We start from the raw sequence: 25,842 nt of genomic DNA, 5'->3' as shown, positions 1-25,842 counted from the left end.
TGGGCACTGTGTTACAGCAGAGAGGCCTCGCGTAGCTCCTGCTCCCAGTGGAGCAGGCATCTGCTTTGATTTCTTCCAGGAGCTGATTGAGCTCCTGCTGATGTCAGTTACTTAGAGTAGAAGTCAGCCTCCCGGGGTTTGGTTAAGGGTCTTGAATAGTCCCGTGAGTTTTAGGGACCTGTGGAGCCAGAGTTTGGTAGCTGCTAAATATAGACTTAATAGTGTTTTTTCTTTTTTTCTAAATTAGAACTGGGGACTTGCAGTGCTTTCTGGTGAATTGAAAATGTTGATAGACAGGTTGGTGACTTCAACAGGGCTGGAATAATGTGTCATGCTTTACCTTTGGCATCTTGCATTCATTCTATTTGTATACTACGGGTGTGTTGGAGAGAGAGGATGGACAATGGTAGAGGAAATAATCTTAAACCAAGACCAGCAAGCCTCAAATGATTTAGTAATTTCTGAAAGTGTGTGAATAGGTGTATTATCCCATTCTCAAATATTTTTTACATTGGTACAATATGTATTTAGACTTTTTTTAACATCAAAGCAATAAACCCTTAAATGGGGATGATTACTTAGAAGAGTAGTGTCTGAAAATTTAGCCTGCATAGTTTGAAATGTATCTGGATATTTGTTTCTGTGGAATTTTTTCAGGGGAAATCTCCTGTTACTTGGTTCTATTTTCTTTTCATTTGTTGGAGAGCTGAAGGGGGTCATATGGACAGAGACACGATCATGGTAATTTGAGAATCAACCAGAGAGAGCAAATGTTTTGAGTTTTTTCCTTTCAGATTATAAAAACAGTTATCTTGCTCCAGCCAGGCAGATTAACTGAGATCCAAAACATAAATGAACTCTTCCGTTTGAAGTGGTTAGCTAAACTCTGGAGTTTAGAACTAGAAGTCACATAGGGTAATACTGGAGCTGAATTGAAAAATGGTAATATAATTTTAGTTAAATACTTTTATAAAAGCCTTGGGCCTTTGCCAAAGAGCAGAGGACAACCGCTCTGAACTATTCAGAAGTGGACTTGAGATCGGAGACTCCGTATAGCAAGTATTACAGTCTTTCCAAATGATCTGAAACCTCCTGAGTGTTGGTTGGTTTTTTTTCTGTTCATGTTTGGTTGGGTTTTTTGTTGGGGTTTTTTTTGTTTGTTTTTTAAAAATCAGATATTGGCCACTGCTTCTAGTTTAAATGTTTTAATGATATGAAGAACCATTTTCCTGATATGTATTACCAATGTAATGTTACATCGAAGGACCATTAAGGTGAAAGATGATAGTTTGATCCTCAGCGTAGGAGTAAGGTAACATGCCGTTTCCAGTCCTGTAAGTTGTTTTCACATCTGAGACCAGTCACTAACGAAAGAATCAGCAACAGCTGCATTACTTAATTGAGCTGCAATTTTAGTGGTATTCCCTTCAACATGTCAAAAGTGAAAGCAAATAACTAGCACTGTGTCAACTAATCCAAGTAGAAGGACTTCCTTAGCCCTAGCTGAATCTTTCTGTGTCATGCCAGCCACTTACCTTAAACTGGACTGAAAGATGTGCCGTGCAGTATCCCTGGGGTGAAATCCTGAAGCCTGCAGTGGAAACTCTCATTGACTTCAGCTGAGCCATGCTTTCACCTCCCGAGTGTGTCAGATGTTGTGAGAAATGAGCTCCAAACCTGAGTGCTGTCCCTGGAGAGTGCTTTTCTGTCTGTCTGCCTGGCAGTTTCCATCAAAACTTAATTTTAGAACCAATATAATGGCTTGTTCTATGTTTACTATATGTTTCATACACCTCCTCAGTCATGGCCAATTAGTTATTATGGAGAGAGTGCAATGTTATCTTTCAAACCACAGAGGCTAAAATGGGCAGTTGAAAAACACCATGGCAAAATGGAGATCTGGGTTATCCGATGAACCTGTGGTAAGAGCTGAGGAATGTGGAATGAATCAGCCCTCTGTGGGGTTACAGCAACAGTGGCTAATGGGGAGGAGTGGCAGCTCCAGGGCGAGCCGAGTGCCATTGCACAGTGCTGAGACAACAGTAATGGGAGGGCTCTGGCGGGAGCGTGGCAGCAAAGGCAGGGTGTTAACAAGCAAAGCCTGTCGTCCTTAGCCTGCAGTTACCTTCAGTCATGAAAGGAAATTGGCTCTGGAATATGGATGAGATTATTTTATGATTATACACAAATCATTTAGTGGTGACATGAACCCCTTGATGAGACGGTCCTGTGACAAGATACACTGTAAGGCAATTAACTTATCAGCAGATGATTTTTTGGAGGAGGGGAAAGAAGCTGTTTAGTAGCAAGGTTGCTTGTTGCTGGCTTCCTTTTAAATTTGTTTTTTGTAGCAGTGCAGAAAGGAGTTGGAATCAAAAGCCTGATTCTTCGTGTGGTTGCACCTGTCTTAAAGGTACTAGGTAAAGCGACTTTGAGGTTGAGAGTAGCATGAGACAGAAAAGAGGAAAGTTGCATGTATTTTGTGAAGATGGGCTATTTCTAAACTGTAAGCTTACTGTGCTTCAAGTTCTGCTGTAATTGCCAGTTGTGAAGACCTGTGTGCTACAGATCTTGGGCCGGGGACCGTCATGTCTCTGTATAATGTAGGTAGAGGTAATGGAAGCCAAGTTTCAGCACTGCCAGTTCTCACTCAACAAATGCCTTGTGACAAACACTAACGGTAATCTTAGATCCCCCTCCATGACAAAATGGAGATGACATAGCCAGGTAATCATGGTTTTACCTCTTTGTTCTGGTAGAATTTTATTTTGGGGTTAATTTTGCTGCAAGACTTGAAGTACCAGTGCTGCTTTGTGCCGTTATTATGATGCACTTTTTTACCCTCTTGCTTTCTGAAGTAAGATAGGCTTAATTGTTTATTCTTGTTTCATAGGTACTTTAACATAGGTTTTTTTAATCTCATATCCATCTTGCTCTAAGGGCTCCTTCTTTAATTTGTGGGAGAAGAGCTTTTCTTCTTTTTATATCTTAAAAGAGTGCATTGAATTAATTTCTCCTTCTTATTTCTAGAATCTGGTTTTGATTGCTTAGTCTTGGTTTACTGATATTTGGCATCTGGGATGTACTCTGAACATTTGGTTCATCTGAGATGGGCTTTTGTTATCATGTACGGTAACAGATTAGAGTGCTGTGCTTTTAGCTTTCTTGTTAACAGTTTGCTTTGTTCAGTGTTCTGGTTTAGAACCTGATTCAAAGCTTGCTGATGTTAAAGGGTGTCTTTTAGCGACCTTGTGAGTTTTAGTGTTGTCTTCATTTGTAAGTGGATTTGTCTCCTTGTCTGTAGTGGATACTTGTGTGCATCATAAAAAAAACCACTACTGCTACATGTTCTGTGCTCTGATACTTGGATAGCAATAGTTGCTCACAAGTGGTAAAAAAAAATGCCAAAATATTGTCAGATATTTATTTGAAAAGTGATATTTGAGCTATGTGGCTCTCAGCTCTATATTGAGGTGTTTAAAGATAAGTACCTAAATTCACATTAATTTATAAGAGATGTGGATGTTGATTTTCATAAGAAAAGTCTGTGTATGTAGCTGACGTCTCCCTCAGCACTTAACATGAGGCATCCTTTCTACCCAGACACCGCCTTAAGCACTGCTGTAGCCAAGCAGACTGAATATGGTAGAAGTTGGCATCTTCACCAGAAATAGTGACAAATACTTTCCTCTTGTGCTTCTGATAACTGTAGATTATGTGCAAGTTTTATGGGCAATGCCAGGCCCATGAACCACATGCTATTTATATCAGATTTACCAGGTCAGTATGGACTTTCAGGAACACTATTGAAAGAAAAAGGTTACTGTTGTGGTTTAATGCTGGTAGGCACTGGCTGGCAGGTGTTTAGCTGTTTCCAGGAAAACAGGGCTTAATCTTAAGTAACGGTTGCTTGGGAAGACAAGTGCCCTGACTCCAAATGTGTCCCCCTCCTTCTCCTTTCCTCCAGCTTGTATTGCTGACCATTACTTCATACGGCATGGGGATACCCCTTAGGTCAGCTGTCCCGGCTGTGTCCCCTCCCAACTTCTTGTGCAACCCCAGCCTCCTTGCTGGCAGGGCAGTCTGAGAAACAGAAAAGGCCTTGATGCTGTGCAAGCATTGCTCAGCATTAGCTAAAACATGGGTGTAGTATCAACACTGTTTTGGTCGCAAATCCAAAACATAGCACCACACCAGCTGCTTTGAAGAAAATTAACTCTATTCTAGCCAAAAGCAGTACAGTTGCCAAAGCTGAAGTGTGCAATAACCATTTGGGTATCAAACTAGCTGGCTTGATACTGAAAATCCTGTATTTCTGTCTGAAAAATATCATGGATAGGACACGTGCAGTCAAGTGCGAAGTGCTCTGGATACAGCACATGTAAGATACAGTTGACGTAGTTTGTCATAATTTTTTTTCCACAACTCTTAAAAATCCTGAACAAACGGTCAAATTCCTGCTTCTGCCTAGAGTCTGACTCAAGCTATTTTCTGGGTTTCTTGTACTTTGAGGAGTGCTGTTTGTGTATGAAGATGGGTAAACACTGCAGCCTTGTAGACAGGCTGTTAGCTTAGGGTTTAGACACACTTGGTTCCTGATGATAACAGTCTTAACAGTATCTGTTTTGTCATTTGCAAAGTACAGTTAATAATACTGCCCTTGTTTGTAAAGGTGTTTGAATTCACCTCAAGATCTCTAGATGAAAGACACCGTACAGGTGTAGTATTCTGAGAAAGACGGGTTTCTGCCCTTCATGTGGCCACTGTCATATAATTTAGGGGGTCTAGTCCTGTACTTTGAATCAATAACAATGATTGCTTTTAGTTTAATGTCCAAGAAATACTGCTAAAATTCATTGATAAGCTTGTAGGAAATGGAAAAGCCTAATGTGTTTTCTAAAGAAAGCCTCACACAGATAATATCTCTGTGAATTTACCCTTATTCAATTTACGTGTGGAGTATAAACCCCAAACCTGGCAGTGAAACGTGCCCTTCTAACCATCTTTACTTGCATATGTGTAATTTCCTCCTGTTTGTTAGAGGCTTTTGAAAGTTAATTTGCATTTCTTTTGAATGAGAAAAGAGATTGCTTATAGAGTTTTATTTAGATACATTTTTATTTTTAAATTTAGATTTGTAGTTGGAATAATTGAACTGAAAAGTTGTCCTCGTTTTGCTGGGATAGAATCATAAAATCAGTTTTCTGTTCAGGAAAGCTTCATTTCTAAGACGACTGCAGCACCTGTTACTGTGAGAACATAGTTGATAAGACACTGTTTTAGTTCATGGCCAGCCATGGTATGCGGGTTTCCATAGTGATCAAGGCCTCCAGCAGTCTTGAGAGAGCCGGGTGCTAAAGCTCGGAGGAGCAGAGGCCAGGACAGCTGACCCAGGCTGGCCAACAGAAGTGTTCCATACCATAAACGTCACACTCACTATAAATTGGAGAGTCTGCTGGAATGGCTCGCTCGCTCAATGGCTGCCATCCCTGGAGGGTCTCGCCCGTCGCTCTGCCCCTGAGGCCTGTTCTCCCTGCACCAGAGCTGTGCTGCTCGCAGTGTTTGCCGACCACTATCCCAGCTGAGTATAAGTCTGTGTACTTTATATTGCTTTAGTATTAATATTAGTTTTATTGTTTTATTAATTCTGTTTCAACCCATTTGAACCCACGAGTTTCCTTTTTTCCCCAGTTTCCCTTTCTCGGCTGAGAGGGGGTTTTTGGGGGATAGAGCAGTTGCTAGCATTTAGCCCAGAGGTGGGCTAAACCAAGACAAAAGTAGGGTATATGCACTTTATCTCTGTGATTATATAGGAAGATCAGTGAAATTGTTTTTGAAGAGACCTTAAAAAAAACTGAGCATGCACTCTTGAGTCTTTTACCTAACATATACTATTACTGGACACCTCCTATTTTTTTTCCTCCCAGAGCTGAAGAATAACTTTTGATTAAATAGTTGTCTGTTACTATTGTATATTCAAAATCTAATAACAAAAGGTTTCCCTCAAAACCTGAGATTTTAATCTAAATTGCTTTCCCCTGTTAAGTGATTGTGAACTCCTATACTATGACAGAGGAGATAGCATGAAAAATCAAAATTTCCTTCAGGAAGATTATTTTTCTGAAAAAGAACACTGGAAACTGAATGAATAATTCAGTTAATGTCACTCCAGAACTGAATGCATGTCAAATAATGCATCCTATCTGTAAACACTATCAAGAAAATCCAATCATGTTGATATTGACGCATTTTCATTGGGAAGCATATAGAAAATGGGTTGAAAGAGAAATATGTAAAAGATATACCTAGTATTTCTTTTCAAAATCAGTTCTTAGTCCCGTCAGAAGAATAGACGTAAAGGCAAATGCCAGTATTGTATCTTAAAGCTGGAGATTGATAGACTCATCAGTTTCTTTACGCAGTTGGGATTCAGAAAACATGTTGGACAAACTTTTTGAAGAGGCAGTTTATTTTTATACAATGGGCTGTGTTAGGAGGCCTAACTTTTGCTATTTTGGATGTACTGAGTTTTTGCAGCCTCAGCTGGAAATTGTAACCGTAGTCAAGGTGGTCAACACCTCTGCAAATTAGATTAAGAGAAAGACTGATGCATAGCATGGGGGAACCTCCCTCTCTCCTCTGACTTTCTGTTACTGAAGTTGAGAGTGCTATTTCAAAGGCTTTGCCAGGAACAATGCATTATTTTGTGTGACTTCTGTATACCCTTAATTTTATTTAAAGGATATGAGGCTCCAGATGGATGTATACAGGGCAACGAATGGTAGCAAGAGAATGTCAGTTTTGAGGATCAGCTTTTGAATTGCAAAAATCTGTGTTGTGACTCACCCTGATGTCAGCAAGGGCTCCTGTGCAGTCATTGGAGGGGCCTTCGGAGAGTGATTCATTTACCGGAAGATGACTCACACCCTAGAAACACTTATGTCTCTTCATTAAACAAGTGAGTCTAGAGGACTAGCTCCACTGTAGGTGTAAACTTCTGGGACATCTAAAATTGGGTGTGATGAATTCAACACCTGGTTGCTACATGGAAATTTATAGCTTCAAGAGAAAAGAGTGTGGCAGCCATATCAGGAACAAAAAATCCTGTTCTTGGATTAATAGACACCAGGGACTAAGAAATGAGGTTCCTGCCGTGCCTCAACCACAAACATAGTTAGACTGCAGCTATTTGTTTCTTAATTGTAGTACTAATAAAATAAATCTCTCTGTTTCATATCTAGCCTGCAAATTTGAAAACGCATGTTTGTGTTTTAGTAGCCTACTCATATTTTAGACCTGAAAGAATTTGTAAATTTCATGATTTGCTGTGCTACTTGTAGTAACTGTTGGAGTTGTAGTCTATTTTATTACCCAGAATTTTAGGCAGTTCCGTCTCCTGATCAGTCCATGTTGGCTGATGTATTCTAATGTGAACAGACACAAAGTTTATTTTCATGTTCTACTAAATATTTCAGCTATTTCCAAAATGCTTCTTACCATGGCAAATATTATATGTATGAAGTAGAGCTGCATCTTCATAAAAGTGGAAATGCTCTCCAAGCGCTAACTTTAACTTGTTAAAGTTGTGTGTAAGAAATCTTCACTGCAAGAGACAGTTCCATGTAACTTTTTTTCCCCGAAGGAATGTGGGCCAGTGCGTGAGGCAGTTACACGTCAATCATGCCCAGTCTAATGGCTTGGATCTTGGGCAATGTCTCCTGACTGAGTCTTTGTGATCTTGGTTAACCAGTTAGTCTTTCTGTGTTTCAGTATGCGCACATGTAAAATGTCAATATTTCCCTATTTTACCAGAACACTTTAAACATGATAAAAATAATTTTATATTGAGTGTGTAGAAAGGAACTGTCTCCTTGTCCAACAGAGCTGGATTTCTAGACGGGGTCTTTCTCAATGCAGAGAGAGGTGCGTGTATGTGTATTTGCATGCAAATATTTTAGATACACTTCCTTTCAGGAATCCACTGATTATTTTATAGATTTTCTGTTTTCTGTATATTCTTCTCATTATGTCACAAGCTGCCTGCTTGGAATGCATCCTTGAAAAACTTGTTTCTGGGGATTGCATGAGAATATTTAATAAACCAAAGGGTGCAGATGAAGTAGAGAGGTAGATGCAAAACACAAGGGCCTGTGTCAATTAATAGGTGTTTTTCTTATTACGTTTAGCTAAATGAATCAGTAGTTAGTGAATGTATTCTGAGCATGAACATTTTAAGAAAGAAGGATTGGTTCACAGTTGTGTTACGCCAGGTTTATGGTTTAGCTCCTTTGAAATATGTCAGCATGAAGTAGGGGCAAATCAAGCTTTCTCTTTGAAAGTGAATGCAGTGATCATAAATCTGAAAGTCTGAAGTATGGAGTAGAGCTTCCATTAACCCAGGGACCTGGGTCTCCTCATGCTGGAGGGGCTATTCAGTCTGCAGTAATTTCAGAGAACGCAGTTCCCTGGAGTCCTCTTTCTAAGCGTTCCTGTTCCTGTGAAGTGTATTGCACATTTCTCTGTGTGGGTATCAAAGCCAAATGTATTGGAAACTGATCTCCAAGGAGCTCTAGATGAGCACTTAATAAACTGGAATTGTAGTAGATATAATTTAGCTATTCATATGCCAAATATGAAGTATTGGTCAAGCGTGGATAAAGGCATAGAAGGTGACACACCTCAGCCTGGAAGATGAAGCAAGGGAATGAGAATGATGTGGAAGCTTAATGTAACTGTAAAAAAAGAACGATCCTTTTGTGTCTATTCAGGAACAGTAGTTTTTCAGCCTGAAAAACACCTCTTTTCTTCCAAAAGAAAACGAACGCAGGAAGGGGAGCAGAGCAAGGGTTTTTTTCCACTTCACAAGCAATAGGTATAAGGGAATTTCACCTCTAAGTAGTAACTTTTCTCATTACATTTTGAGATATGTTATAAAATGTTTGTGCTTTATGGGTTTGTCTAAATGTAGAAACCCCCTAAAAAAAAATCACCTGAATAATCAGTAATATTTGATAGATTTGTAAGTGGCGTACATACGTGGGTAATCCCAATGTTTGGGTGAAACCCTGTTCCCAACTGTTTACACAAGTGCCACCTTAATCATTTTGTATGGACAGGATGTCTTCAATACCCATGAAGTCTCTCCTCAAAAATCTGCTCTAGGAATGCTGCACTGATTGCAATGTTCTTGGGACGTAAAACATGAACCTCGCAGTCCAGGAGACATGCCCAGATCCTGCCTTTACTCCAGCTGCACATCAGTCAGCTCTGCTGGCTATCAGCTGCCAATGTGTGTAGCTGGTGAAAGTCTGGTCACTGATAGTTGAAAACATTTGTTTTCATCTTTGTTATAGTCCACTGATTGAGGGTTAGTAATGCTATCATGTTTCTTTGCTCATATTGATTCAAAAGCTTCTTCCGTGTAGTTCCAGTTTTTCTTTGCGTAGCTGTTTTACCTTTGTGTAGCAGCTTCCCCTCTAGCTGGAAAAGTCCCTTAGATTTTTTTTGCATCATTCTCCCTTTTTGCCAGGAGTTGCAGGACACTTGTTTGTTTTGGTGTGGTGTGGTTTTTTTTTTTTTTTCCTTTCTTCTTTCAGTGTTAATTCTTCTTCATTAGAGAAGTAGTTTATGGTGAACCATGTTCCTTGTGATTTTTTTTTTTAACTTTTATGAATTCAGATGTGCTTTTTGATCTTTTAATTTCTCAAGAGTATAGAGGGGATTATAGGGGTGGCAATAAGCTGTATGTGTGGTTGCTGCATTTTTTTTTGCTGATGTTTAACAGTGTACAGTGATAAAGTAAGCTCACATTGTTCATAAACCAAACAGTGCTAACTAAAACATCTTTTTAGATAGGAAGGTAAGCAAAGACTGATCTACACCTCATGCCTTCTCTTGAATCCTAAGCCTATTACTCCACGGGCAGATCCACAGAAAAGAAAAACAACCAGTCTCTTAGACATATATAGAATAAAGCACAAAGCAATCTTTAATTAATCCCTTAATTTAAGGTAAATACCTACTTTAGAAATGGAATTACAGTAAAGCAGTAGAGGAATATGGGGAATCCTGAGCGTGTGTCTTATGGCACTTTCTGAAGAGTCTCTGGAAGGAAGGTTGCTACAGCCTTTTCCACTTTTCCAGGTTGAAAGTGTTTGTTAAATCATCAGAGAAGACAAGAAAAAACACTTTAGCCTGTCTCTGATTTATCTTCCTTACTTGCTGTTGTTGACTGTCATGTAATAATGTCAGTTAGGTTTTGTTTTTTTCATATGTAATTGCAGACAGATATTGTAGAGTTTCTTTATAAAGTGAATAAAAATCAAATATTCTTCAATAAGTAGTGTTGTTGAACCTGGTCGGCATTGGGGTTTTATCTGTTAGGAGAAATGGAGTTCTTTATGGAATATTGACTAGTCTTTTTATGAGATGAGAAATTTTCTGGTGAGGACATTATTAACCTAAGTCATGAATAAAGATGTTTTATGTGGCCAATGAGAAATTCCTACTATGATAGTGTAATTCGGTGATTGGTTTTCTCAAGGAGCACGTCAATTATTTCTTCATCATTCAGCATTTTGCAGCAGTTTAGCATTTGAGTAATCTTCAATTTTGCATCAGGTATGGCAGAATGGGTCTACTTATACTTTAAAATATTGATAGAGATGGCTCACGCAAAATTCCTATAATTCTCAGAACATGCTGTAAAAGAATATCATCTTGTTTTGCTGTTTGAACAGGTAAAAGAGCTCAGCATGTCAATTTTATAGATAGCAAGAAGTAATTAACTAGTAGAGGCAGAAATTTCCTAGAGCTATGAATGTATCATGTTGATGAAATGTGATGAATTAGGACTGATGATCATTATAATAAAATTGAGCAATACAATAATGAGTGTTAGTAGTCTTCTGACTCCTGTACTCCCATTTTTAAGCTTGAATTTTCATATAACTATTTTGTTCTTGGGTTTGAGATTGTTGTTGTTTCTTTTTAAGGAAATAGTAAGTTTGCTTCTGGTTTTTTAGATTGCTTCCATTTGGTTTTGACAAATTGTTTCCTTCCTTTCTGGATAAGCAAAAGTAAGTGGAAGGTATGACTCTGTACTTTGACATTAAAAACTTTATAGAGCTTTCTTGAAGTTCTTTAATACTGGGAGGTTATTCTAGGCCTCTGCAAATGTATGAATTTTCCAATAACGTGGTATGGTGGGTTTGACCTTGGCTGGATGCCAGGTCTCCATCAAAGCTGCTCTATCACTCCCTTTCTCAGCTGGACAGGGCAGAGAAAAATATAACGAAAGGCTTTGTGGGTGGAGATAAGGACAAGGGGAGATCACTCACCAATTACTGTCATGGGCAAAACAGACTTGACTGAGGGAAATTGATTTATTGCCAATCAAATCAGAGGAGGAGAATGAGAAATAAAACCAAATTTTAGAACACTTCCCCCGCACCCTTCTCTTCCTCTTGGGCTCACATTTACTCTGTTTTCTCTACCTCCTCCCCTCAAACAGCACCGGCGAATGGGGAATGGAGGTTCCAGTCAGTTCATCACACGTTGTCTCTGCTGCTTCTTCCTCCTCACACTCGTCCTCTGCTCCAGCCTGGGGTCCCACCCACAGGAGACAGTCCTCCACAAACTCCTCCAACATGAGTCCTTCCCACGGGCTGCAGTTCTTCACAAACTGCTCCAGCCTGGGTCCCTCCACACGGTGCCGTCCTTCAGGAACAGACTGCTCCAGCCTGGGTCCCTCACGGGGTCACAAGGCCTGCCAGCAAACCTGCTCCCACGTGAGCTCTTCTTTCCATGGAGTCACAGGTCCTGCCAGGAACCTGCTACAGCACGGACTTCCCGCAGGGTTGCAGCCTCTTTGAGGCATATCCCCCTGCTCTGTCATGGCTGCATGGGCTGCAGGTGGATATCTGCTCCACTGTTGACCTCCATGGGCTGCAGGAGGACAACCTGCTTCACCATGGTTGTCACCGCAGAGGAATCTCTGCTCTGGGACCTGGAGCACCTCCTCCTCCTTCACTGACCTTTGGTGTCTACAGAGTTGTTTCATGCACATATTCTCACTCCTCTCTTCTGGCTGCTGTCATGCAGCAGTTTTTTCCTCCCCTCTTTTTTAAATGCGTTATCCCAGAGGTGCTGCCACCGTCACTGGGTGGCTTGGCCTTGGCCAGTGGCGGCTCCATCCTGGAGCTGGCTGGCACTGGCTCTGTTGGACACACGGGAAACTTCTAGCAGCTTCTCAGAGAAGGCACCCCTGTAGCCCTCCCTGCTACCAAAACCTTGCCACATAAACCTAATACACATGCCAACTTACACCAATAAAATCAATGATTACAGTTGGTGAGCCTGTGCGAGAAACACTGGGAGTGTAAACTGGAAGATAACTGTGCCATGAATTGTGTTGATTGACTTGTATTTTTCTTTCATTTTTCATGTTTGTTTTAAAGCCATAGCTTTAAAGGAAGAAGAAAAATAACTTCACCACTTCTAAACATACAGATAATTTCACCCCTTTAAGCTACAGGCCTTGACACATTCAGAGTCTTTTCTGCTGGCTGTCACGCTGGTGTGATTACACAGCAATGCAGCCTCCCTGTGAGCTGGATGGTAATGGAAATATATTTCATAATCTTCTCAATAATCCTTATTAAGCATGCTGGCTTTGTTATGAAGCAGTAAGTTCATGGCTCCCACCGATATGGCATGGCAATATGAGAATCCAGGGTCAGTAACTTTGGTATTGAATTTTTCATATTCAAAAATGATGATATCATTGTTGTAGGCGTCTGAGTTCCTGAAAAAGGTGTTATGGAAACTTCAGTACAGCTTTTCTAAAAATAAACAAATAAAAAACCTAAGCAAAACCTTTTTAAAATTCCAGATTTTTGTAAATTTAAAAAAGCTGTGTTACAGCATTTTTTCATTAATTAATTTTAGAAATTTGGTATGTAGTTTACTGCATTCATGTACAAGTTTATGCAGCACATAAAATTTGCTTGTGGACCTCATGTTACTTGTTGTCATTTGTTATTTCTTATTGCTGTTATTTCTAGTTCCTTGAAGAATAACCAAGACAATGTCCCTGTAATGCTAGGTACCAAATATGTATGAAGAGGTCCCATTCTATACCAGACCTGTGTCAGTGACATGGGCAAGCTGGATGTGCAGTAGTGGCAGCACACGTGAGCACTCAGGCCCAGGGAGTTCAATAACAGGAGCAAACAGGGGAGAAGTGGATAAAACGGGAGGCTGAGATGCAAGGATGAATAACATGAATGTAAAGACAAAAAGGCTATGGGGGTACAGGTAGAATAAAGTTTCTTTGTGAAATCTGTTCAAAATTCTAAACAGTCTGAAAATCCCAAAGGGTTGTTTCTCTGGTTGGATCTTGTTTGTGATTGCACTTTTTCTCCAGAATGGGTTGTTGAAAAGGCAGAAAAGGACCTGGGGGTCAACAGTCAGCTGAACATGAGCCGGCAGTGTGCCCACGTGGCCAAGAAGGCCAACAGCGTCCTGGCCTGTATTGGAAATAGTGCGGCCAGCAGGAGTGGGGAAATGATCATGCCCCTGTACTTGGCGCTGGTGAGGCCGCACCTCGAATACTGTGTTCAGTTTTGGGCCCCTCGCGAGAAGAAGGACATTGAGTTGCTGGAGCGTGTCCAGAGAAGGGCAGCGAAGCTGGTGAGGGGTCTGGAGAACAAGTCTTGTGAGGAGCAGCTGAGGGAACTGGGGTTGTTCAGTCTGGAGAAGAGGAGGCTGAGGGGAGACCTTATCGCTCTCTACAACTACCTGAAAGGGGGTTGTGGTGAGGTGGGTGTTGGTCTCTTCTCCCAAGTAACTAGCGACACAAAGAGAGGAAATGGCCTCCATTTGCACCAGGGGACGTTTAGACTCAGTGTTAAGAGAAGCATCTTTACTGAGAGTGGTCAAACATTGGAATGGGCTGTCCAGGGAGGTGGTGGAGTCACCATCCCATTCAAAAAATGTGTGCAAGTGGCACTTCAGAACATGGTTTAGTGGGCTTGGTGGTGTTGGGTTGATGGTTGGACTTGATGATCTTGAAGGTCTTTTCCAACCTTAATGATTCTGTGATGCTGTTAATTTTGAAGGAGACCCCTAGGCTAGGATGGTCGCATTTTATTGTTTTCCCTACTATGGTGGGTTCTGGCATTGTGTTTCTTCAGCTTAGTGCTGTGTAGTTGCACAAGGGGAGTTTCAATTCTATGCAGTCTTCATACGTTTGTGATTTTTCTTGCTTTTAAAGTTGTGATATACTTTCAAAACTATCAATGATAAATATTATGTTTAATGAAAATTATTTTTTTCTACTTTCCATATTCTATCGTTAACTGATTTTTTACTAGGAACTTTCCAGAGAAAAAGAGGATTCAAATAATGGCAATGTATTCCCTCTACAGGATTTATGAACGCATCATTGATCCCCCAGAAACGAATCTGACACCGGAAAGCAATTTGTGGCTTGGACAGAGAAACAGGAAGCATGGTTTCTTTAAGGTAAGGAGACATGAAATGGCACATGAAGAAGAAAATCAATAAATAGTCAACAAGATATTTCTGATTAGTTGTCTTACACACCTGAAATCTGATTTGTATGAATTTCAGTAGAAATTGTGGGCTTGGGATTTGGGGTGGGTCCAACACTTAGCAAAAAGGGTCTCTTCCTGCAAGGTAGAGTATTGTAGTCACTGATTGCATTGCCCAGTATTCGGGGTTTTTGTTTGGTTTCCTTACTTCAGGTTTCATCTACCTGCTGTGCTCTGCCTTTGCACTCCTGGGGACAGGACAAGACTGCGTAGGCAGCATCAGAGTCTATTCTTGGCTTTCATCCTTGAACCTTCTCAAAACAACAGCTTTGCTGGCCAGACAGTGGTGGTCTTAATCACTCTCGAGGACATTTCCTCCTCCATTTCACATGCAGAATACCCTCACCCTTCTGCTGTTTGTCTCGGGTGATTCTTCCTCATTTGCCTCTGTCAGCATTGACTTCTAGAGCAGAGAAGGTCTTCTGGCCTGTGATCCTTCTGGCTTTGGCAGATACTAGCTATTGTATGCAGTGCATTTGCCTTGCTGCAAACCAGTAGATTTTCTGTTACTGGAGTACCTTCCTCCCTTTCTGTTTTTCTCAACTAACGGTATCACTGTGTTTCTCAACAGAGAGTGAATAGTGTGTCACCAAGTTTTGTTCATGAGTTTCTTTGGCCTTCGGAGCTTCCATTGCTTCTGAACGGCCCAGGCTGAAAGGCTGGCTAGCTGGAAAGCCTGTCTTTTTCCATTTGTGAGGCTTCCCAAGACGACGTCATTGAGTAGGCCTGTAGGGGCATGAGGAACTTTTCGGAGGAAAAAAGAGGATTCAAGTAATGGCAATATATTCCAGAATCAGTTAATGGCAATTCCAAAAGTGCAAAGGACAAAGAAATGACCTACAACTTGAAAAGCCCTCTCCTGTATCTTTTTCTTTCAGCTTTTTTTGGCCCCTGATGAGGCTATATGATTTTCTGGTCAAGGTTGAATTGCTGAACCAACCCACCAACAAACAAAAACCATCCCCTTCACCTGAAAATTATTCTTTTACTTTGTAAGCAAGCTACAGAGAAGTTTCTGATACTACTTTCCGTTTTGGATAACAAGCCACAGTACAAGTGTTTATCAGTGGAAGAGTGTATAGTGCAGTAATAGGCCAATCTGCCTATGCCCAATACTAGCATGGATGCGTTGCCAAGGTGATTTACCACCCACTCAGTTTCCCTTTGAGGCTGTCAGTTCATAAGACAATCTTACAAGTTGCTGTTTTTCTGAGGACCTCTCCTTGAAGTCCCCAGATTTCAACAAGTTAGGACAATTATTTTATGCTAAAATTATTTGTGGTAGGATTGGTGTTGCAACTACCAATTTAAATTTTGAAACAGAGGTAAAAGCTAACTTTTAACCTAAGTAGCAGTCCGAGAGTTGTTCTGAACCTGGAGTACATTTCATCCTCCAGCAGCTGAGCTGTCACCATGAAGTGAAATTGATAGTAGTATTTTATTCTACAGCTGTTGTTTTTTTACCTCAGCTGCTTCCCATAATTCCACAGATGGTAAGCATATGTTTATAGCTACATAGGAGACAAAGAAGTTCTGTTGGATTCCTCCATCTTAAATTCTTATTTTATGCAGGCAGGCAGAGCCTCAGAGCTCTAGGATATTATATGTTTGTAAATTAATATTTCTATGCGTTAACACTTTGGAAACAGCAGGGTAGCTAATGATATGCTAATGAGCTGACAGTTTTTATTGATCATAATGAAAGCCGACAAGTGCCTTACTCTGCTTTATGCATGCTTGAATATTTTACTAACTTTCTTCAGGGCAAATATATAATTGGTTGTATTTTTTTAATCCTGCTTGAGAGTTTCAGAAATCGTACTACTTTTTTTAATGTTACTCATTGCAAAAACTTGGGATTTTGCCAGTTTGTAAAGAGTACACATCTCTTTCCATTTATTTACATGCTCAGCAAGACCTCCCTTTCTTTTTCAGAGCAATTTGTTTCACTGTTTTAGCATATAAAAAAATAGATCTAGTTTCCTTAATGTAAACAGAGATCTGCAGGGAAATAAGAGCGTTAAAAAAGAATTAACATTTTTGTATGTGTGTTGGAGACATGATAATGTATGTAACAAAAAGCACTGGATACTGTTCTGAGTATGCTTTTGTTCCACATCCTTACCTACGGTGATTATTCCCCAAGTAGCCATGCTGTGTCTGTGGCCTTGCTGGGGAATGGAGTGCTCTATGGCATAATCGAAGGAATTGAAGTCCTGGCCCTTATAACTTGTATCTCTTACTGATTGTAACTTACCTAATAGGACAAAGCATTTGGAGCTCAAAGATGGAATGGTTTTAGTGCAGCAGTGGCAGGAGCAGAAGCAGAGCAGACTTAAGATAGCTTTGTGTGTTTGCTGTGAAGGGAATCTGATGAATTACATCCTTCGAAAAATACATGTTGACCCTTCAGGTTTCTTGATGTGGCCCAAAAAAAAGATTTGTTTTAGGGCTAGAGAATACCATTATAAACATATTAGGAAACCAAAGTAAATGTAACTGAAAGGAGGAAGAGAGTGATACCAGACATCCAGGGAAACCTCACTGTAGGATGGATCTGATTGCTGTCAGGATCAGAATTATCTGCAAACTTCATTTTATCGCTGGGGAGCACGCTTCCCCCTAAGGCTTCCTCCAAAAGCTGCTGCAAAAGTGAGCTTATTAATGCATTGCTGACTAGGTGATTCATGTCGAAAGATGGTAATTTTCATATCTGCTGTAACAGGCTGTATTGATCCTGCTGCTGTGTCTGGGGCTTGTATGGCAGGTGCTTGAGAAGTATGTTGGTATTTTTAGTGCACAGCATCATACGTATACTTGGGCCTCTGTAGTCGTTTTGGTCTCGAAGTCGTACAGATTAAGGTGAGGTAAATACAGTGCCTGGCATGGGGCCTGCCTGCCGTGTGGAGAAGAGCACAGTGCTGATCTAGTGGCGATCTAGTGGTGTTGGCGTAGCGTTGCTTGGGCACAGGGTTTCGGGTGCATCTGCAGGTGCTTCTGTGCAGAACATCCCACCAGCACTGGCCGATGCAACTTGCATAGCAGTGTGGCATGCATTGTCTCCGTGGAAGAAGTAGGTTTTAGAGAGTGTGAAAGGCAGTGGAGGAAATGAAAATGCTGAGGTGTAGAGCTCATGGAATATATGAGCTTTTCACAGTCGTCTATTTAATAGAGACATGAGAAGTGCAATAAACAGGACTTTTGTATTATATTCTTATGGGATGGGCTTGATATTTAGTGCTGTAGGCCTGAATTTAATCTTGTAGCTGGTAATCTGCCTGCACAGATGAAGGGTCTTCAGTGAATCCTGATGCTGAACTGAAGATTTGGTTGTAATTAGCCGAATGCTTTAATGATAACATAAAGGTGATGTCTGCTGGGGAAAGGCAAAACCGGGAAGATTTTGACCACTGACATCTCCCTGTCAAGGTCAAATCCTAATGTCTTTTCACAGAATGTGGGCTGAAGAACTCCACCCTGTGCCAAAGTGAGCCCTTGGCTTCCCCTGGGGAGCTGTGCATACCTAATTCGTCTTCTGGCTGTGGCCGTAGAAAACTCTCAGCAACCTAGACTTAATGCTGAAGGAGGAATAGTCTAAGTTCATATGTGCTACAATAATTATGGCTGTAATAAGTGTTTGCCTATAATGAAGTTTTTCTATTAAAAAAATACATCAGTGAAATTTCTGCTCTTTGAAGGTTCACTTCTATATTTGATCGTATTAATTCTGTTTCAGAGTGCTTATAGACTTAGAAGGCATTTATACTGGTGAATTGAAGTTCATACATTTTTCCATGGTAACATGCTTTCATGTAGCCAGAAATTAAGACACAAAAAATAGTTGTGTTTCCTCTTCAGGTTGTATTTAAATGCAGATCTATCAAAAAGAGAGTTGAGCAGTGGGGCTCTGATGCAACGAACATGTTTGAAATTCAATATGCACTTTTTAAAAAAGGCTGAGAAAAACATTTTATCACTTCTCTCTGGATGATGTCTTGTTAGCTGTGCAATATTGTCTGCGGAAACTTTGTAATCTCATTTACTCTTGGTTAAGCTTTTCACTGGAGAGGCTTAAGCATTGAAATACAGTTTTATGCCTCACCACCTAATTTCTCACTGATGAAAGTATATAAAATGGCTTTCAGGATGTTCCTTTTCTAGTGACACTATTACTTCTCATTATTATGATGGTTTCATTATTCTCATAGATGAAAAGGTTAATAAATATATATACTTCTGCAAGAAAGACAGTGTGATCTGATTATGTCTATTAGTATTTTCAATTAATATTTAATCATGAAATAGTAAGCAGGAAACAGTGCTTGCTGATTACCGTCTGCTGTTTTAGCAAATGAACATGTAAATGTTAAATGTTACTTACCAGATTTGCCAGGCTTCAAGGGCTATCTGAGGCCTATATTTTATTTATGGATGGAATTCAGTGTTTTGAGCAAGCGACTACGTCCTCAAGTCTGCAACATTCATTCTATTGCAATTTAACTGAAAATTAAAACATAGTCTTACAAATCAGTAATTTAATTAGATAATAACTGCTACGATGATAAATTTCCTTTCAAATTAAAGAAGCTCTTCTGTGTCTGGGAGGAGATAGACCCATGTCACTACAACTGATTAACAGTCAGGCGAAGTGCAAATCGCAGCACTACAAGTCCCTTGTTTTCCCTTGCTCCTCTCCCTTAGTGACCATGACATTATTAAAGCTAGTGGATCTTGTGCAGTAAGGATGTTAAACAGTCCAAGATGGAGCAAGAGCTTTGTATGGAGCTTAAAAGAGCAAACACAAGCTTCAGCATATTCTAGGCTCTTTGAAGGATTTAGGGTTCTTCAGGACCCAGGTGTGCAGGGATACTGGGCAACCGTTCGTGTCTGCTGCTTCCTTCAGGGATATCCTTGCAAGTCGGGGCCAGCAGAGAATGCAGCCGACAGTGGGCCTTTTGGTCCTTCCTCTCTCCTGTCCTGCCCACTTCAGTTTCCGGGCCCCATACAGCCTGCACTAGCTGGCTCCGATCTTGGAGTCCTGATTTCTGCCAGTCCTGCATAAGGAGTCTTTCCATCTGTCCGCATTAGAGAGAGGATTTAATTCTAACCGATGGCACGATTACACGAACTGCCTGTTGAAACACAAAGCTAGTAGGCTAAAGTAAACAAACAGCTGAAGTGTGGACTCTTACTTACCTCTTGCACTGTATACTTCCCTTTTTATAATGTTTGATTTCATAGTCTTATTTGGCTTAATCACTGAAGAGTATTGCTGTGTTTTCTTTTTGTCTTTTTGGCAAAGTGTGTCATACGCTTGAATAATGGATATTATTTCACTGCTTTTTCACCAGTCTCATCCCTTTTTAAGACATTTAAGCAGCTTATATTTGGTGATTGCAAAAGAAAGCAGTATTATTTCTGTGTTTTATGAAAATTAATATCCAAACGCACAGGAAGAGAGGAGGAGTTGTTATATTTTGTCCATCTTCAGTTCTTTCCCTCACAAGAGGAGTGAGCTGGTCAATTTTTTTGTACCTGCTTAAGAAATGTGAAACAGCTTGTACAGCTCTAAGTGAATGCTTGTGATCTGTATTACCAGTTTTCTTTTCTTTTACAAAGGGTGTTATTCAAGATGTGAAAGTCATCTTTATACCCAATGGATATATAACGCAGTGTCCTAATCTGAATCGCAGTAAGTAGCAATTTTTTTACTCTCTCTGTTTTAGATTTTTCATACAAATTATTTCATTGTTTTCAAAGTAATATTTTCAGGCATGTCATTTTTGCATGTCCTGACTTCCAGAAGGCAAAAATTCTCTGTAAACAGATTGCATTTTATGTTCAGATAACCAGCGGTATATCAAACTTGATTTATTTATTGGTTATTGTGTCTTTCCTTTTCTTTTTACTCTTCCTTTATTGAGCGTGCCCGACCTGCAGTGATTTCCTAAGTCTGGTGCAAGGAATCATGGACTTGCAAGAACTCCTGGCAAAAATGACCGCAAAAGTAGGTACCTAAGCTTCTTTGTCAGTTGCCCATTTCCTTCTGTGCTAAGACCAACATGAAAGTATTTATTCCTTTTGCAATTATTCTACATTTTCATGGTAGACCTTTTTTTTTTTTCCCCTCCCTCTTTCTGCCAGTAGCCCCATCTGCTACGGATATAGCTTCACGGATGTCACTTAAGCCTTATACAGCTTCTATTGTCTGCCTTATTATTTGTAAGATAGTGACAGAATGCCCAGGGTCTGGTTTTTGTAAGAAGCCTTAGCATGATTTCCCTTTTCATGCTGAGGGATAAATGCAGAAACAAAGGAATGAAATCCCTCAAGAATTTCCTCACCATGTGATGCTGTCAGAGGGTGCGTGTTTGCCTGTGGGAAGTCCTGTGAAGTCTCCAGGACTGGCATAGTCTCCTTCCTGGGAATTGAAATGAGGCCCCAAAATGGAAATGCCTGTGAGGCTGCTGGCTCTGCTGATCTCGACAGCACCTTTGAGTGTTATGGTGTAGAAGTTCACGCAGCTCCAGGTGGTATTGTTGGGTTTTTTTGGGTTTTTTTTTGATTATAAGTGGGATGCATGGGAAGCTATAGCGTGTTTTTTGTCTGGAATTTTTGAGATTTGCTTTAGGCCCTGCTCCCACTCCATGCAGTCAACCTCTGTGTTAGCCAAGGCCCTTCAGCTAAGGCTGTGGTGAAGTTTCGGGGTAGGAAGCTGTGTTTTAGAGGTGACTGAACCCCTGGTATGTGTTAAAGGGCAATCTGTGGACACTTTTTGAGGTTAATGTTGGGGAATCATCTAGTCTGTGATAAAAGGCACTTAATTGTCTCATCTGCAACAACACTTATGTACTAATTACTTATAGATTTAAGTGCAACTGCAACCAACCTGTAGATGCCTTTAATTTCAGTGTAGTTGCTGAACAGGAATTTCAAAAATAGGATTTGCATAGTAGTGCTACTAGCATAAACGCATTATACTTTTTACTGTGCTGCCTTCAAGTGTTCTTTTCTTTCCTAATAGGAAAGGGGAAACTTTGTTTTTTAGAGAGTGTGTGCATTATACTGATAATCCACTTACTCAGCTGATGTGCTTTGGACAGGCTGTCTCTGAATGCGAAATGTGAAGCTTCTAGTTCAGTTTGGTGCTTGTACTGTGAAAGGGAGGCAATTATTTTGAGCCCTGCTGGTGGTATAAGCAAGTTCCAATTATGCACTGTACTCAGTAACTTTCTTTCTCTGCTGTTAATTATATTTTTGCTTGCTAGTACTTTATGAGGGGAAGCAAATAACACAGTATTTGTACTGCAAAGACTCTGTGCTTCTGTAAAGTGGTGCTGGGATAATCCTTCATTGTGAGTTCCTTTCCTTTGTTACAGCAGTGCACTAACTGTTTCATTGCCATTGCAGAAATATTGTTGTCCAGGAACATGCATGCAGCAGGAAAGGGGGTTAATTTGGTAGACAAATGCAAGTTAAAAATTGAGGGACTTAAGGGGAAGCATTAAGGTTTGTATCTACCGTTTCAGTCCTAGCTACAGTAACCATAAGTGGTACTAGAGTAGATACAAGTATATCACATGGGGATGATGTATGGCAAGGCAAAGAGCAAGGCTTAGAAGGGCTGTGCAGCTTGTCTGCAAGAGCTCCTGTTTGGCTGAGCAGTTGGTGAGAGAATGGCTTGCTAATGTACATGAGCAATGGACCCCAGCCTCTGTTCCTGCACCAAGAGATGCGGAGCATGAACATGGTGTTTTGGAAAAGTGGGTCCTGCGGTTTGATGTCCAGTTGTTGCTTTTAGGCTCTACTATATCTAGGATTTCAGTTTTGCTGTCAATCTCTGTTTGGTTACAGCTGTATTACAGCATTGGATAGACTGGTGAATATTGTTTGCAATGAATGTGTAAATGCAGTTTATGTAACGTAAAACTATGAAGACTCAGACCAGGGCTTGTCTGGGAAGAAAGTATTAGACTCGTGGCTTCAGGCTCCAGTTATGTTGGTAGCAGTGCAAATTATGCAGTACATAGGCAGGAGGAGAGAGTACCCTCTTGTTGAGGCTTTACCTCAGGGTCCCATGAGGCTAGTGGTGGCTCAGGATGGAACGTGGGGGCTATATAAGGCAGCCAGTAGGGCATTGTCTGTAGCAGATTGTTGTGGAGTGCTATGTACAGGAGCATTTGATCATGACCTGTAACAAGCTAACCACCATTATGTCCTCTGTACCTATGTCTTGTAAGGACATAGCTGCTTTTAAAGATGAATAAATGCTAGCTTCTTAAACCTATTTTATTTTTGTCATCATTTTAATTAATTCTGAATCTTTCCAGTACATATGTTTAATTGATTCAATCTTGTGTCCTTAGAGACACACCATGCATTAGAGTGTTAGAATTTTGGTTAAAATGTTAATTTGCTGCAGGAGAAAAGGATTGTGTTAGATTTCAGCATTCCAAACTGCCATGCTGCAATACTGTTAGCTCCTCTTTAAATATAATGGCTAAAATAATTTATGCAACAATCTACTGAAGTCAGTCTGGGCATCTCGTGCATTTTGTTGAGTGGAATATAATTTCTTTTTGGTAAATTGTGGGCACGCACCAGGGTGTGCTTTGTATTCAGATGTGCTTGTTACGTGAAGACTTCAGCACAAAACTTAAGAGGTCAGAAAGGTTAAAGCTTGAGCGTGATTAAAACCAAGAAAAATCAAGTGCTTGAGTTCATTGACAGACCACTTAATCTGGTTTGTTTACGTCATGGATTTATATGGCCATGAATACTTTTACAAAGAACAAAATTTTCCTTATAAATTTTGATAGTTTTGGGGGGTTTTAGATATTCTTGTTATTAATTTTGCCAGAAACAATACATTTTTAACAGAAGTCTGTTGTCTTTCCTTTATTTGTGTAGGCAGAGGAGAAGCAAGGAAAGTGTTAAGTAAGTTTTGTGAATAATAGCTACCCAAATATTCCTGAATGTTAAGAACTTAGGATTTGGTTAGTATATGGAAAATGTTTAGTATGGTGTGGGCTGCTTCTCCCTCATTTTTTTATTTCTATTCATAATGTAAAAAAATGTTTGAAGCCTGAGAATTTTCTACTGATGTTTTAAATGTTCAACAGACCTAGTTGTGTGCATTTGGCAACACTTGGAAGGGTATTTCAGCTAATTTTAAGGAATTCATTGTTTTACTGAGCCTATTAGAAATTTTTCAATTAAGGCTTGCAGTTTAGAAACAAACAATGTTTCCGGTCATTCTACTATAGCAGGTAACAGTTAAATGTTGTTTCTGAACAGATTCTGTGGTCTGTGATATGTTCATTGGCACCTGTGTATTGGAGGGTTTGTTGTTGCATGCCTTCCTTCTGGTCATCTACTTGACTGATTTACTATGTTTAAAGGTATTTCTTAAAACAGGAGGTAAAGGATTTTTAATTAAATAAAACTTATCAAGATAATGCAAATGACAGAAAAAGTTAGTAAATTGAAGATATTTATTCACTTAGAGCTTTCTTCTTTCCCTGGGGAATAATTTCTAGGACAAAGAACAATGCCAAGTACTACTTTCAAGTCTGAGTATTTCTAAAGCCCTTTCTCTCTAAGATTTGTATAGCCCGTTTATATGGGAACGGTCCTTTAAAAAAAAAAAGTACAAGATATGTAAATAAAGTGGAAGTTTAAGACAAATCAAACACCTTTTTAACAAAACTGAATATATTTTATATACTGTAAATATAATGATCAAATATAATGACCTGAAAAAGGTTTCTGCTGGAAACAAGCAGTGCTGTAGGAGGATAGTTTTACCTGTGAAATATGAAAATCAGTTTTGAAGTCACCAGAACATACTGAGTCTGGGGGAGATGAGTATCAGTCCCCTATTATCCCAGAATAACAACTTAAGGAAGTAAGAGCTTTTATTCAATGCCTTCTCTCCTGTGGACTGCCGAGGGGAAAAAAAAAAAAAAAATCACAACAATTGGCTGAGTATTTATTTTCTTTTTCTTCCTCCTAAATATGTTGCTCTTGTACTGGCAGGAATGAAAAAGGACATATTAGAATACTTTCATTTAAAGTGGATAGAAACTTAGAGGATGGAAGTATATGAAATTCAGGTGTATGGCATTATATAAAAAATAGTACAGCTCTGTGCATTCCCTTTTTAATAAAATTTGCTGCTATTAAAATGTAGCAACCTATAATGCGGGATAATAGCAGCATATTTATAGCAGAATAGAGTATGCATAAATTGTGTCTTGTGCCAGGTTTAGGTAGCCTTGCTATTTGCAGTGGCTTCAATCTGATGGCTTATGCACATAAGACCAATGTGAATGTAAAAACCGAAGACCTTGAGAAACTCTTACCCAACTGGCACCAGGGAAATTTTTAGAGTAATGGCAGTCCTGGGGCCTGAAGAATGCACATATTTACTTCTAAATATTAAGTCTGTATTTATATATTCATTTACTTACTTTTAGTATTAGTAAATGGGAAAGTCATTTTGAGTGCTCTTAGGGGCTAGAGATGATGGCACAGGGTACAAGGAGTGCATAGGTGGGGGTTGTTCCTCTCTGGAGGATGGTAAGATAGTACCTTGTATGAAGGGGAGGTTTGTGATACGGCTTACAAGAGGGTGATTCAAAAAGCCTTGTCCTTTTCTGCTACTACATGAATGAGCATTGTACCCACTTGTTATTGCGTAGTATCTCATCAGTAAACGTAGCAATTGTTTGTGTGCAGATGCAATACTTGGAAAAGATGCAGCAGTTTTAGCTTCTTGATATGCATTTTAGTAGTTGGAATTGAGGAGGTAATGGGAACAGCAAGGAGTGTTAAGAGCTAGCCACCAGCCCAGGGTTTACTCCAGGAGCATGACTTCATTAATCAGAGTCTGGGGATATTTTGTACTACACTGAGTTAAAATTCTGTCTTTCTAAATCTCACTTGCTGTTATAAGGTTCAGACCTTTCTAAAAGTCAGAAAGTATTAGCCTGGCTGATACTTAACAATGATGAGATGGGGATGATTAGGAAAAGTCAGTCTGCCAGTCTTCATGCTTTTTGTCTTGTAATCAGGTTGATGAGCAATTAAGAATTTTTTTTTTTAAAACAATTGTAGTTTGTGCACTTTTGGTAGTGCCTAAACATTCCTGAGGGGATCTTAGTGAGGTTTGCTACAGTACAAGAGACAGTTGCATGAGTCATAAACTGTTGTCAGTTGGCGTGCA

The 25,842-nt window shown here is 39.9% G+C and overlaps 1 protein-coding gene across 1 annotated transcript in view; it reads left to right on the top strand.

Annotated features, from left to right (window-relative positions):
* Window positions 1-25,842, top strand: part of NELL1 (neural EGFL like 1) — a gene marked incomplete at both ends in the record, with an annotated part of 300,940 nt that overhangs the window by 47,563 nt on the left and 227,535 nt on the right. Inside the window, 3 exons of the mRNA XM_082000059.1 lie at window positions 14,430-14,526; window positions 20,235-20,307; window positions 20,540-20,622. Of these exons, the coding sequence (XP_081856185.1) occupies window positions 14,430-14,526; window positions 20,235-20,307; window positions 20,540-20,622 (253 nt within the window). The remainder of the gene's footprint in view (window positions 1-14,429; window positions 14,527-20,234; window positions 20,308-20,539; window positions 20,623-25,842) is intronic.

Source organism: Phaethon aethereus, assembly GCF_964289735.1.
Source record: "Phaethon aethereus genome assembly, chromosome: 5".
NCBI classification, from domain to species: domain Eukaryota; kingdom Metazoa; phylum Chordata; class Aves; order Phaethontiformes; family Phaethontidae; genus Phaethon; species Phaethon aethereus.
Note: the sequence above shows the minus strand (reverse complement) of the source record. Positions and strands in the feature narration are given on the sequence as shown.